Source organism: Centruroides vittatus, unplaced genomic scaffold (genome assembly GCF_030686945.1).
Source record: "Centruroides vittatus isolate TY-2023 unplaced genomic scaffold, ASM3068694v2 scaffold_149, whole genome shotgun sequence".
NCBI lineage: Eukaryota > Metazoa > Arthropoda > Arachnida > Scorpiones > Buthidae > Centruroides > Centruroides vittatus.
The window spans coordinates 716,995-733,239 of NW_027122681.1; the positions used below are offsets into that span (position 1 = coordinate 716,995).

Genomic DNA, 16,245 nt, shown 5'->3' on the forward strand with positions numbered 1-16,245 from the left:
TATTCATATAATAAGCAATAGAAAGTCTCTAAATTGCTTAATTAGCATATTTTCTTGTCTTACAACAATTTAGAAAAATTGGTGATGGTGTTGTTATAACAAGTGCAGTTTCATATCTCTCATTTCTAACTTTCAGTATAGTCCTTTCTCACATTCATAAATTGCTATTTTGACTAAATAACCTCAATAAAGATCGATTCCTCGACGACCGTAACCTTATTCCGTTAATAGCGTATGTAGATTAAACTACATTTCCGAAAATTAAACGTCGAAAATAAAATCCGTTAATCATTTATTCGTTTCTTTAGAACGATCGAGAAGGATCGGCAATATTTTTTAATGCAAATTTTTTAAGCGCACGATCTACCATTTATCTAAATTTTACAAAAAGCAGCATTTCTAAACTACAATCAATGGAATGTGTAAATTTTAAGATATGTTTTAAACTGGAATTATTTTGGTTTCAAAAAGTGAATAAATAATAAAAAAATTTACTAAATTATAACTAAAATAAAACTCGCAAAATTATACATAAAACAACAACATAAATGAAAAAATACTAATAATAATAAATGTGGATTAAAAATTCCTTACTTTTAAATGTGCAATATTTGAATTCATGCCGTTTTCGAAAGACTTGCATTTATTTAAAACACTACACATGTCAGCATCCATTTGACACTAATTTGCAATGATGGATATCTGTCATATTTAATTATAGGATATGATGCACATGATAAAATGTACCATCATATTTTCTACAAAGGTAGTTAAGCTTTTAATTCACAGACTGATGCTATCCAGGAAGTAAAACATATATTTAATTTGTACACTATAAATCAGTTTATGTCTGATTTGAAATAAGAACGATATCATCTCTCAACCATGTACAGCTTGATGCACATGACAAAAAATCCATTAATGCCTAAAGAGGAAGTAGTCGTCATTTTTATAAAAAATTCCCAAATATTGCATATTCTAAAATAGGGGAGAGAGAGAGAGAGAGAGAGAGATACTTAAATTATAATATTAATTGAACGTTATACTTTTAATACGATCAAAATTTAAAACTATATCACCTACTAGAAAAGACAATAAGTGATATATTTTTCTTTTTCTGCTACCGCTAAGATTATCGATTCGTTTTTAATATTACAATTTTCTCTACTACTATTATAAACAAACGTTTCGAATATTTTAATAATTATTTTAATCCTAGCTACATATATTTCCACAGTGTGGAATGGATGCAAAATATGAAAAATTTGCAAGTAAAAATCAAATTTATAAAGATTAAGTGTCAAAATACATTAGAGACAGTCGCGTCGTCCTTTCGTTGGCACCTAGGGTTTACCGTTATTAAGTAGCTGCCGTTTTGTTTTTGTCTGCAAGTTTTAAAAACTTAATATAACAATAATTGATAAACGGAATACAGCCAAAACAGATAATTTTATACGGTTTCTAAGTTGTTCTGTAGATAAAATAAATATAAAATAATTAAACTTAATAAATCTTATTGAACATGTACCAAAATAATAGAAGAAACATGAAATGTGATGTTTAAAAAAAATATAATAAAATTGGACAGATTATTCGGCTTTACAGTAAACGAGCACCGAGGCAAGCCCCGGACAGGACAAGAATGGCCTTTCGGTAATTAAACATATAAATACATATATGTGTCACAAAATATAACTTTAGAATATTTACGTATTATATGATATAATTAGCTTGTTAAAAGTCGGTCTACTTTTGTAGCGTTCTTTTCGCACCTACCGTATATTATAAGTCTTTTCGATAATAAACGCTTTATAGATCATTTACTGTATAATCCAGAGTATTAATTTAATAAATTTATCATAAAAATATGACTTTATTTATCAAATACTATCATTGAGGTATCTGTAAATTCATTTATCTGACTGACGAGTGAAATACAAATGTTAAAATCTGTCAAACGAAAGTATCTAATAGACATCTTTAGTGATCAAAGATCGAAACTACACATATAAAAATCGTACTCTTGCGATCGACCGGATCGATATTCGTTCTTTCGATTATTTAGGTACATGCCCGATGATCTTATATTTAATTTAACATTTTTAAACTAGTAATAATAAATATATATTATAATAATAATAACCATTATATAAAGTAATATCAAATAAATGAATAACAATATATGTATATATATATATATATATATCTAAAAATATTTCTAAATAAAATTATATTCTAATTTTTGAAATTAATAATTCAATAATTAATTCTTGCACATCATTTAATTAGTCTTGCTTTGTTTCCTTGTTCAAATTTTCTTTATTTGAAACGGTTGCTTTGCTTGCAAGTAATTTGCTCTGTTTCTTTTCTTTTCGTCTCACTTGGAAAAACACTACCAGCCTACAAGCCAACATCAAGGCAAAAACTATAGAAGGTGCCGTACGTTCGAATTTATCTTCCATTATTGTATGAGTATAGAAAGCACCGGTCATCATCATGAGGAGGAGGACATTAGCCAATTGCTTTATCATTCCTACAATTGAAAATTTAATATAATTATTTTCATTAAATACGTAACGTTGCTTAAATTGAAGTTCGTAATTCGGATGAATTGTTATTCGTCTAAAATATACGATACTTACCGGGTATAAAAACAAGTATAGTGCCACAGATTACCTCAGTCCAACCAACAGTTAACCTGTAGTACTTTGAAGGTACTTTAAATGCAAACGTCTTTGCCAGTGGAAATACTTTTGCATATTGGACAAAGTTTCGACGCTAGAAAAGAACAATTTTTCAACAATGCAGAACTTTTCGCTGTTAAATTCATTTAATATTTATCGTTAAAATACATAAAAATATTAAAAAATCTGAAACGGAAAATGAATAATAAATTAAAAGTTCTTATATTAATTTATGCTTCAAACTTTGTTCTAAGAGATTGTTTCTGTTAAAAATTAATCCATTTGAGTATAAATTATCATCGTTCTTTAAAACTGGTTAATATCATCAATGTAAATAGACGTAATGGAGCAACGTATCTCTGCTCTCCTATAGAAACAAAAATTGTAATAATATTTTATAGAGTAAATGGAACATAAATTGGTAATAAAATGTGATAATTTTCTAAATGCTACATAAAAATAAGGATTCATTTTCATAATATAAATGAGTCAGGAATACATGGAAATGTCTATCATGCTCCATCAAAGAAACCACAAAAACTCTACAGGATAGAATTAGAGAATAAAAAGTAACTATAACGACACATAATATAACTAGAATACATTAATGTGAAAAGTAGACTAATGAATAATGTTAATATTAAATACAATGATATGAAAATTATAATCTTATTTACGGTAAAAAGATTAAAATAACTGACAATTTAAATCTAGAAAAACGTAATTAATGGAAACATTATTGGAAATTCGAATGTATTGATAATTATTGGAATGATTTAATGACTAAGTGGACCGTATCATTTATGATCCGACGGAGACGTGTTTCGCAATTAGTCAAAATGGAGTCTAGAAATGATTCAAGTTTATTTTTTAAAATTTATTTATTGATCTATAAATTGGTGATAATTGATGCATTAGTAAAATTACTCTATTCAAAGATTTATTCTACAATCAAACATTAAAAAGAAGCATAACCGGGAAACTATTCTCAGAAATCGAGGATGTCCGGTCACTAACTCCAAAAAATGTTTTGTTCTCGATCCGAAATGATGATTTTTATATCTTTATGTGTTTTTTGGTTGTTTTCAAAATTAAACATCAAAAGACAGTTCTGTTATTTTAGAAGTAATATCAATCAATAATTAGCTGTAATATTTAGTGCGTAATGAGATTTTTGCGTACAAAAGAAAGATTTCTTCGCGGTGGTACAAACCGCTTGAGTTGGAGAATATCCAAGATTTCTAGTTTCTCGATATAAATTAAAAAGATCCGTGAAAAAATAAAATCTTTCACGGATCTTTTTAATTTATATCGAGAAACTAGACTTTTAATTTAATTTATCTGTTAAAAAATAAAGTATAAAGTTGATAGAAAAAAATCGTATTAAGTTTGTTGAAATATGATAATTCTTTCCCACTTATTAATTTCGGAAACAATCAAGAGATAGTTTTACAGATAGAGAGGATTTTTAAATGTTTTTTTTACTGCTATTACTTCTAATAACTGTATCGACTAAGAGTTATCGCAAAAATCATTAGTCTCTAAAAACAAATGTAATTTTTCTATTATTTTAATTTGCACAGATAAATTTCAAAATATTTTAACTGTTTACGCTTCTTTCATTTTGATTCTATGCTTAATATTTTATTGTAAATTTTAATAATCAAAATACCATCAACTTCCCTACCATTAATGGAGTTTCGTTTACTGAAGAATGAGTTTAATGGGCGATTGATTGCTGTAATCTGTATTAAATTTCAAAAATTGATAAAAGTATTCAAAACACATCATTGTTAATATTAATAAACAGACATATATAAGATACTAAAAGGACTAGGAGACGAAGTTTTTTAATACTGTAAAATCGCTTCATGTCTAATTGTTTATCTTCACATTTTATTAATGGCTGTAACAGAATATAAATGTTCTTTGAGGCTTCAGTTTTATCATCATCACATCCTGCAATATTAATTTTGCAGGATGTGGAGCTTGTGATGAAGAAAAACAAACGTTTTCTCCATCACAAGCTGATTTTACCGCATGATCTGCGATATTATCTGGGCTATAACAACAATAATTTAATAATTAGTCGTAAAACAAAACACTTGCAGAAAACTGGAAATCAATATACCAATAACTCTACAACTTATATACTTTTCCAGCAATATTTTAATTAAAACAAATGTTTTCGACCCCGTTTAGAGCTCCGTCTCGGGTTAAAAACGTATAAATCACAAATTACAGAAAAAAGAAACAGAGTTGTAACAGCTATTTCAAACTTACAACATTCGAAAATAAACAACTCGCAAATTTCAAAATTTGACAAACGAATAATTTATGTATTAAAAGGAAAACATAAAATCAAATAAAATAAATTAGCAACCCGGGAGTGTTGGCACGTTGCGACCAGGCTGAATTATTAAGAAAGTGTTCGACGTCGACAAAGTAAAATCAATGGAAGTGTTTGAAATCTTCCAAGCTTCTAGAAAGAGTGTACACATGAATTAATTTCAAAAAGAAAACGTTATCCACAACTTGGCATTCTACTTGATAACACGACGAGACAAGAGAACATCATAGGCTTTTAAAATTGACTTAATCGTTGAACGGATTTTGAATTAGTGAATTTAATTTTCAACATTTAATTTAACTCAGTAAATTAACAAAAGCAATTTATCAAAATTTGCCTAAAATTAACTTTCAATCAATTATATTTTTAAAAATGGGAAGAAGACAGATAAGAATTTGTAGCATCTATTATATTATTATAATTAACGAGCTACGTGTTCCCGGAGTAGCTTGGGCTTTCGAGGAGATTGGGATCGACGAAGCTGTGTCGAGAAAGGCCGATAAAAAGAATAGTCTTTGCAGTTAAAATGTACTGTACATTTAACATATATAAACATCTCAAGGTGCAATGATCAAAATAATCGGTCCAGTTGCAGAGGTCCTAACGCCTACCTCTAGTGTCAAATTACTCAGGATTTAATAATTATTAATAGTGATAATGTAGCCCAATCTAATCCGGTAATTGTTTCGCTATACATTTATTGACCCGAATATTTACCCTGCAAAACACTGAAAATTGCTGAAGCTTAAGTTAAGAAGGAATGTGCTTTGGCAGTGATAACTTTAAACTAAAAACATTTTTAAAAGACATAAATTTATATTTTAGAAATATAACTTTAGCTACAATAATTATATTTAGTAAATAAAATAAAATACAATACAAAGTTTAATATAAAAACAAGGGAATTCTTTAGAATCTTATCAAATAAATATATGCAGGAAAAAATACATAATCAATATTTACTTAATAATTTAAGATTGTCAGTACATGAGGTGCTACTACCTTTCAGTGTTGGATTACAGATTTAATGAATGTAAGATGAAGGAAAAGATACGTTACTTAATGTCCTTTTAATCGTGCTTATCCTATACAGGTATAGGAAAGATTCTTATCTTACAGACAACACTTAAAAAAATAGTATTACTAAAGATTTATATAAGATTCCCTAATTAGTGTTTCTACAAAACTCTTCTTTAATGAATGAAAGTAAAAATCAATCTATTGATTATTTTATAACTCAAAAATTACATGTTACAAATACCTTCCAATGAAATTTACTAAGTTACAGCGTATAAATTGTTAAATACGAAGAAAAACTTAGTTAACGAAAGATTTATAAAACAGTGATTAAACATTAAAAGGATCCAACTGATAAAGATGAAAAGATCGGAGAATAAATCAAATTACACGTATTTTAACTATTAAATATAATTTTGTTGCGATTAATAAAATAAATTGTAGTTTTCTGTGAATAATAATTATACTTTTTTTTACACTTTAGTTTTGTTTACATTCAATCATTAATTCGGCTATATGATAACTATTGAGTTTATTAATGCACCTTTAACTATATGTGAAGTTAAACAATGTTTTTAGTCCAATTATAATGTCCCATCAACCAGATTGAAAATGTTTTGTGTTCTTTAAACTTCATCCTCTGTTAGAGGTGTATCGATTGTTTCGGATGAGTAACCTACAGTGGCTACTTAATCCTTATTACAGCTTAAACATAAACACAGTTTGTGTTACCTTATAATAAGTTTTTCTCGCAGACAAAGTATGTTTTTAATATTAAGTTTTATGATGTTATATAAATATAAATAACATCTAAATAGAGAAACAATAACATTACATACTTGTATTATAATGTATTTTAAATGCAGACCTAATTCTGTTGTTAACTATAAAACAATAAGTTTAGGAGAGAAAAAGTTATTTCTATTCTAAACTTACCGTTAATGTATAATTTTCTTTCTCGAAAACAATTTTAACTACAATATATATTACAGTAGAGCATCGATTATCCGACTTAATTGGGGACTGGGATTGGTCGGATAACCGAAAAGTATGAAAAAATACATTATTAGTATAGTGTATTAGGCCTGGTTTAAATACTGGCTTCCCTTTCATGGTCGAGCCAGTACTGCCAGCTACAACATGCAAAAATTTAACAAAAATAATATTAAAGCAGCCAAGACATAACCAAATATTGTAGCACCACATCACTAGCAGACATTTGAATTTGCCGACTAGAACGCGGTCGGTTAATCGGGGGTCGGATAATCGATGCTCTACTGTACTTTAAAACTTATGAAATTCATTACGCTGACTTGTTACAAGCAGTTTACGAATAAAAAACCTATATAACCTATATAAAAAATTATTGGATTATATTTCGAATTTAATACAAATTCTATTCTTTTAAACAAATTAAAATTAATATTTTAATAATAAGTTCTTTTGTTATTACTGGGATATCAGGATATAATGAATTTGAACAATTATTTTAAATTCTGCATTAGTTTCTTTGATTAGCAGATAGCAGCAAAATTCATTTCTCATTCTATAATTAAATTATTTATTATATAAATGAGCATTAATTAATATTTATATATATTTTCTGAAATCGTGCCAAGTTTAAACTTGCACAACTTAAAATCATAATTAAAAAATTGTTTTTAAATGTTGTAGAAAGAATATAAAGGATATATTTAAATAATGCCTAGAATAAAAAGTTAACAAATCTATATTATATATAGATATAACCCTACAGTATTTCTGGAAATATTAATTATAATTATTAATAAAAATACAAAATATATTTAATCTATTATTATAAACGAATTGATTAGTTTAGAATGTTGTCCCACAACACGAGTTAGGTATTTTTAAAAAAAAACATTTTTTTATTCTAACCGTACGACAATGCATCGATTTGATATATTTCATCGTCTCGTCACCAATGTCAAAGAATTATTTAGCAAACTTAATACCTGCAATTTCTGCCATCGAGATAATTAGTCAGAACGTAACCATTATATAAATTACAAAAGTACTCGGACACGTTTCGTTATTCCATTTGCAAGAAAGTCGATTAAGACGCTTTGGTCACATAGAGAGAAACAAGGACTACGTCGGAAAAAAAATCAAAAAGTTAGAAGCTATAAAGAGGAGGAAGCCGAGACGAAAAGACAAGACAGCAGAAGATTCAGGAGAGAAGTAGAAAAAACAGATTAAAGATAGTAATGCCGATCCCGAATGAATTCAAGAAAAAGCAAAAACGAAGAAGAAGAAAGTCCGATACATTTCGGAACGGTTAATCCCGTCGACTCCCGGCGGCACACTCGGGATTTAATCTCAAAGAGGCCGAGAGTTGAACGGACGGACTTTTTAATGCAAATTCGATAAAATTCTCACCTTACGTAACCAATAATCTATTAGTAGTATAGAAGACGTGGCACAATATAAAAAGAGATTAATTACGAAAAGATTTTTGGTAAACTTTTCAGCATTTCTTTCCTTTCTCTTCGGAGTTTATGGGAGCCCCTTGGCTCCCCTCCGGATGCACTGCCGACTCCATATTATTTGTATATTTTATTTACCATTTTATTTACGCGTATGTTTCGTTGTATATCAGATATTCCTTCTCATACACATTTAGAAAAGCAACAAATATTCATACTTCTTCAATTTTATGGTCTATTGCTGTAAACAATAACAAATAAATAAATAATAATATAATTCCGTAGGTGTACCACGTGTTATTTTATCAAAAATAAAATAAAATTTTACAAAATATAGATTGAAAGTTCGTAGATGAATACTTTAGAGCTAAATAACAGTATAATTCACCTGCACAATAATGTATTTTACATGAAATGAACAGCGTAAGAATGCTATTAAATGGATTAAACGAGAATGCTTACAATTTCTCGATGCATATCTCTATTGATACTCGGTGTTAGCTTCATAGAACCAACGAAGATAAAAAATAAGCCCAGAAATATGGAGAGGGTCGTTAACACGATCGATCCCATTATTATTCGATCAAAATAAGGTAATGACGACGATCAAAACGAATATAAAAGTCCGGTGAAAAAGCCAAAGTCCATCTTCCTAGTTCATTTCGCCTTGTTTCCTCGGATTAAGCTTATCACGTGATGCCATACAAAGCTTTTCTTTTTTTTTTAAATTGAATTATTCGATTTAGTGAATTAATTAATTGAATTATTATTATTACATTTGGTTAATCAAAATTAATTTTTTAATTATTATTAAAATTAATTAACATTTCATTTATTATTTTACCTTTTCTCGATATCTGGCAACAATGTGTAATAGTAGAAGGCCATGTTTTCTTGATTTAATAACGTCTACGAATCCAAAAATAAATTAAAATTTTAAATATCATTATTAGAACTTGTCTATATTTAATTTTAATATATACATACACTAGATTTTTTCTTTTTAAATACTTTTCGCCCTGTGGGAACTAAGCTGAAGACACGCGGGACACGGGACACGCACGGGACGCAGGACACGCTGGCCGAACACATAATAGACTTGCTATTATGTGTTCGGCCAGGCCCACAATGGGGCGGCCGGATGGTAAGAGACGGGGTCGACATATCCGCGCGGACCATCCCCGAAAAATTTGATCCGAGATTCTCCAGAGCGTTGGTTCCCATCCTAACCGCCCGTCTATGGGAATTATATTATAAGCGAATTGCTGATCTTCTCTTCGATGTTTTCATTAATCTCATTTTCTCAATTACGGATACAAAGATCTGTCACCACCGCTCCCAAATTTCTCATAGAAAGAATTTAGAATCACCACTAAATATTATACTTACATTCTTTACATGTCCTGTGCACAACAATTATAATGCTAATAAATGTAATTACCAGTTCTAATAAATATATTTTACTATATAATGAATATATATAATGGATGCTTATGCTTCAATAGCCTATTGGATAAAACTATTAAATATTGGTAGATTGTGTGAGGAAAGTCATCAAACACAAGATTTGTAACCTGCAAATTTAGAAAATTTTGCCTAGCTGATAGAATAAATTTGCTTGTTTTTATTTAGTTCAATAATCACATAATGTATTTTAAAAAGAATGAAATAATATAAACAATTCATTACTAAACAGACAATAATATACCAATTATATACCAAACAAACAGCCATTTTTGGTTTGAAGTTCTATAATGTTTACAGTAAACTTTTAGATCTTTGTCCTAAAATATTGTTAATTAATTATGATGGCAAAATGATCTTTAAAGTGATAAATATATGAACTAGTATATTTCAAAGTTTATCACAAGAATCACGACATTGCTTCATTTCAATGACCATAGTTCAATCAAAACTGATTGCAACAGCACAAACAGGAAGGAATGAATTACATCATTACGTGGTGCAACCTTATTTATTCCTGTGCAGATCACAATACAGTTCCTCAGCGTTTCATATACCACATATACGAAACAGTATAGAGAACAATTCTTCCTTTTAAAATTTCATCTCGCAACTGGATTCTTACAAGTAAGCATTTTAGTATTTCAGATTTCTCTACCATTTTTAAATGTAACATTTTAGGCTATATTGGGGTTGAACTTAAATTATATTATTCATAAACTAGAAAAGATTTTGAAGAGGCGTCGAGTTTTGCTGGACATCCGAATGGGGGAGGGTGTTACGGAAACTTGGACAAATTTGTGTCGTGTTAAAGCTCGTTGCCTTAACACAACACAAATGCCAAGCCCCCTCGACTAAAAGGAAAATGGAGGACTCGTATTTAATTTTCTTCAAACGTGGCGTATCTTCGGCTGGTTTATGTAGTATATTCTAGCTCGTTGCCCCATACTCTCAACCTATGGTGGATCCAGAACCAAACGGGGACTAAACCGACAATGAAAAAGATTTGAAGGATTTTCTTTTTAATATAAAAAAACACTTTTACATTAATGTCCTTGTAACAAAATTGCGCCTAGGGCCTGGAAGGAACATAATCCGCCACTAGTCTATATCATACAACAAACTGGGTCATGAAAATGGGGATGAAATGTGTATAATTTTGTATTCTTGGAATCAATTTTAATACATTTATCACTCTATAATTTAATTTCTTTAATTAATTATATAAAAAAATTACAACTTTTTCATTTCTAATTAAGTTTATTTTTGTTTTTTAATCCTAAAAAAGTCATAAAAATAAAGTTGAATACAAATCTTACAAATATCAGCTCTCTTGTTCAATTATCATTAATTTCTTGCTACATTTAATTACATATAATAAAATTTATTTATGGCGTCAGTAAATAAATTTTCAATGTGTTTACATAATACAGGAAGACAGAGACATTTGCATAGACATTTGCATTTGCATAGACATTGCATAGAGATTGCAGAGACATTTCCATACTTATTAATTGCATCACTATTAATCCCTTTGTAGGCAACATTTAGCATTCTTGATAAATGTATAAAAAACTATAAAGTCTTGAAGACGTATACAAACTAATTTACGTGCATACAATACAATACAACAGGAATATTTCATAAATAAATTTAATTAAAAGTTGGCAAAATAAAAATCTGTTCTTGTAATTTTTAGTAACTAATTACTTACATTATACATTTCCTAACATTATATAAATTCAATCACAGTCACGTTAAACGTAAATACAATTATAATAAACAACGCTTTTAGCCCACGACTATAAATTAGATAGAGTTAGATAACCTAATAAATAGGATTTAACAATACGGAGGGCTTGACTTTGAGTTGACTTCACGCAGTCTTATGGATCGAGCGTATTTGTTTTCGTTTAAAGTCCGGAAACCAATTATTTTAATAATATGGAACCGTCTACCAGAATTTGGAAAATGTCGGAGAAAATAAGACATTCACTGGTCCCAAATAATACAATATATCACACTGTCATTGTATCGAAAAATTTTATGTTCGATAGTTTTAGTTCTTTAGTTTATGGGTTATATTAAAGACTAACTTTTTCGTAAAAGATCCGGTCCTTCTTTCTGTCGGCCTTGGTGTGATAAGCCCTCCATATTGTTAAATCCTATTTATTAGGTTATCTAACTCTATCTAATTTAATAAATACAATTGTTTAACAATTAAGTAGCAAAATTAATTCAATACTGTTTTGTTTGCATAGTACTTATTAAGAAATATTTTGTACAAAAATATTTAGAAAATTATATTGTTTGAATTTTGATTAGAGTTGCTTAAATATCAATGCTTTCGGAATCAATTTTTTGATGATAATGATAATGATATGACAGAAAAACAACAGAAGAATCCTCCCATCAACAGATAAATGATCCAAAGAACTGAGAGGAGACAGAGGAAATGAAAAACAAACAAATGTAAGACAGACTGGTCCATTAGATTTAATAAAAAAACTTGTTGGACATTTGCGAGGAAAATAACTAAGTAGTTTTATAAATAAATAACTGTTCAGTTCAAGAAGCTGACACTTAATTAAAAGAAATATATTTTCAGTCAAGCACTTGACTATCTGATCGACAGATCAGAGTATTTTGTAAGCGTATAACAGATATTTGGTTGAAATATTTCTTTTATTAAAATCGGTTTCCTGAACTAAGTAGTTATTTTTATTTATCAATGCATTGTTGAGCTTTATGAATTTTCATGCTAAAGTTTCCTTTATACAACTCAAAATCTACATATGTATAAAAAGCAATTGTGAGATTCATTCTTTTTTCCGTTATTTTATTATTTAAGTCATACTAACACAATGCTTGTGGCCAAACACAAAACAACTGCTTCATAGCTTGTTAGAAAACTAAAGTAAAACTAATATTACTTCAAACGTATTGCTGACTTTGATGGTCGGATGGCTGAGGCAGCGAAGGCATAAAGTGGGCCAACCATCTTATAGACCCGGGGTTCAGATCTGGCACAGATATTCAGGAATTCTGTAGGATGATCTGACCACTGTTGAGTCCATTCTTCATACCAAGCTGCTCCATTGCAGCTTGGCTGAACCCATATAGGAATACAATAAGGGTTTCATCAGGACAGAAAAATTTTTAAAAAATCTAAAGGTCAATTTCTAGCTATGAAAATGACTAGTAAATAATCATAGTCAGAAAAGTTAAAATCACTAGTCCAAGGATGGCAAACCTATGGCACATGTAGCCAAAGAAATCTCAGAAATTTTTCACGGGTGGTCTGTCATCGTGTTAGGCCCCATTTCTCATCACCAGCTGCCACATTGTGAACCTCACACCAAACCCACAATGGGTGTAGAAAAAAGGTCATCTTAGCATGGTGCATTATCCTCTGGTCATAACAGGCAATTGTATGGGACACTCACCAACAGGGGGCCCAAAACAATCTTTATAAACTCATTACTGTAGAAAAATACCGAAATTTAAATTTGGCACCATATCTGAGATCCTAAATTGCTGGTACGGTGCAGGCACGGCAAAGAACTTAACCTTCTAGAGGTCGCATTAAAAATTTTCCCAAAGAAAAATATCTGAAGTCGACACTATAAATCCCCTAATTCAAATTTTCCATGGCCCGATGAAGCTATAATGCACTACTGCATCTTAATCGCCGTGGAATAAAAAAGTTGAAAATGAAAAAAAAATTGTTTTCAACTTATATAAAAGTCTAATTCAAGATAAATAAACAAATACATAAATCATATGGCATATTTAAGTTAATAAAATGAGTAAAATAGTCTAAAAATTTAATGTAAAGTTTTCTTTATATGTCTATAAAAAGTATTCCATAAAAAATATAACAAGTAAAACGGTGAAACCATTTTTGGGACAAGACTATGTCTCGGAGAGTGCACTCTCCCCTATTTGTAGAAAGTCTCGGTGTTTTGTATTTTCAGTTCTCGGTCCCCTGACTACCTACAAGTCTGGTTTATTTAATGTGCGCACCAAATACTCTGTGCCAAATTGCAACTCCTGACACGTACTCCTTCATACCTCTAAGGTGTGAAGCCGTCGACAGCAGCGCGATTTTAGAGACGAGACGTAGTCTCGTCAAAAATTCCTAATTAAGCTTTTAACGTTTATAAGATTTAATGATTACTGCGCAATTTCAAAATCTTTTAGAAATTGTGACCATAAATAGCTCTAAGATAAGCATAGAGATGAATAGTGAGAGAATGAAAATGATATATATTTTTTCATTTCATTCTAAAAGTATCAAGAGTATTAAGAATATAAAAATAGAATAGTAAATTTCAAATGTTAACTATATTTTTATAAAAGTTTAAATGCATTTTACAATACAATAACTGTATACATTATCCTACCAAAAGTAATATGACACCATGTATGAAAGAAACTGGAACAAAAGCTTGTGCGCGCTTGGTAATTAAACAGTTTGCGTAATTCCCGATCCTCACTTTCCTCTCTTCCATCCGATAATTACAAAAGTAACTGTCGACCTAGTGACTTTTCATTTAGCAGAATTATCACAAGCAGACGAATAACTAATGTGAGTACGTTCAGACTAAAAGTTCCTTGTATCAAGGCATATTAGTTAACTGTGAGTGGCATATAAATGGTGAATAGGAGATGCCTGTGAGATTCTGTTTGCTTTTGAGATTAACAACTGATTTACTTTGCAGAGATAAGCATCTTGTTACTTTTGGTATGATAGTATATCAAATCGTAAATCTATCTTAAAATGATTTTTATAAGAATTATCGTTGTCGAGTAATTAAAATTCCCTTTATCAAAAGATGCAATTATTATTGGAAGAAAGACAATAGTAATAAGAGAATTAGAAAGAGTTATATATAGGAGTTTGACAAAGTTATATTTGAAAGAATTACCGATACAACGATTAAGCCCACAGAATGGCTGAGGCAATCAAAATGTCAGCCTACCATTATGGATGATCCGGGTTGAATCCGGACGAGCAACACCAGGAATTTTTCGCGAATGGTCCGTCCCAGATAAGTTAGGCTCCGATTCCGACCATCCTGTCCCGACTGTGAGCACAGCCAACGTACAATGGGCATGAAAAAAGACCTTCTTAGTTCCCACAGGATAGAAAGAGTAAAATAAATACGACGATTAAACATACAAACATGAACATAAAACTAAACTGCATTATGATATCTAAATAATTAGATTAACTATAAAGTTCATATAAATTTTAATATTTTTGTTTGTTTAAATTGATATAGAAATCTACAAATCTCTATAAGTAAGAAAGTTAATATTTAGATAACATTTGTACTTTATATGAAGTTTTATTCTATAAAATATCCCATCAATTTTTATATAGTTTTTCCCTGATAAATTAAAATGTTATTGCTTTATTACACTTAAACTAAAGGATATGTCTAAAACTTCAAAAAAATAATGTTCTTCTCTGTTTAGAATGCTGAATTCTTTCAAAGCTTTCGAGCAATGTTTCATTTTTTGAAAGATTACCCGACGACAGCCTTGAAAACGTCAAAAAAAGCTTGTTTTAACATACAGAGTCTTTCAAAAAGAGTGCTACCATTTTGAAGTATTGTAATCATGTTAATTATTATCCGAGAACATCAGAATGTGCATTAAAACATTGGAAAAAAGTCCAAGTTTCACCTTTGCCCATTAAAATTTCTGAATGTGTGTTTGCACAGTACATGTCAGACTGATACTCCAATTCTTCCTATGTTCGCTGCAGAAAATCTGTTGCCACTCCTCCCACAGCAGAAGTAATCTGCAGGAGTCACAGTTCTGTGGTTCCTGCATATTACTCACATTGCATATTGACAAGTAATTATAAATTTCTTACGATATGTCTTTGCCTTCACAAAATGTCTTCTCTATTGTAGGGTTGTGTTTTAATTTGCGGCGATTCCTAGAGGTCGGAGACAACGAGACGTTTGAATGCAGATGGCGGACGAAACTTAGATGGTTACTCTACGGACTGACGCGTGTCGCATACTTCTCGGATAATTATTAAAATAAATACGGCAAAAGTACACTAAAACGGTAGCATTCGTTTCGGAAAACCCTTCATACCTGCCGAAGTTTAAAAGTTAACGAGATATACGTTTTATTGTTTTAGTGTATTAAATTATCAGCATTTTGTCCTACGGATAATGGATGATTGTACTGTTAGAAGAACTTTTATATACCGTATTTTCTGGCGTATAAGACGACTTTTTAACCCAGGAAAATCTTCTCA

The 16,245-nt window shown here is 29.9% G+C and overlaps 1 protein-coding gene across 1 annotated transcript; it reads right to left on the reverse strand.

The window, feature by feature from the left end:
* Nucleotides 1-1,106: 1,106 nt before the first annotated feature.
* LOC136987328 (novel acetylcholine receptor chaperone) lies at nucleotides 1,107-9,206 on the reverse strand. The gene is made up of 3 exons (XM_067285055.1): nucleotides 8,961-9,206; nucleotides 2,643-2,778; nucleotides 1,107-2,533 (listed from the first exon to the last, which is right to left on the reverse strand). The coding sequence occupies exons 1-3, from the start codon at nucleotides 9,069-9,071 to the stop codon at nucleotides 2,286-2,288; spliced, it is 495 nt and encodes a 164-aa protein (XP_067141156.1). The 5' UTR covers nucleotides 9,072-9,206; the 3' UTR covers nucleotides 1,107-2,285.
* Nucleotides 9,207-16,245: the final 7,039 nt, after the last annotated feature.

What these genes read in the sequence shown, in the direction of transcription:
- LOC136987328 (XM_067285055.1), bottom strand. Translation starts at nt 9,071, where the DNA reads ATGGGATCGATCGTGTTAACGACCCTCTCCATATTTCTGGGCTTATTT. An exon ending in GAGATATGCATCGAGAAATT is followed by an intron (nt 2,779 to 8,960) that starts GTAAGCATTCTC and finishes GTTCTTTTCTAG; the next exon opens with CGTCGAAACTTTGTCCAATA. An exon ending in TATACTTGTTTTTATACCCG is followed by an intron (nt 2,534 to 2,642) that starts GTAAGTATCGTA and finishes TTTCAATTGTAG; the next exon opens with GAATGATAAAGCAATTGGCT.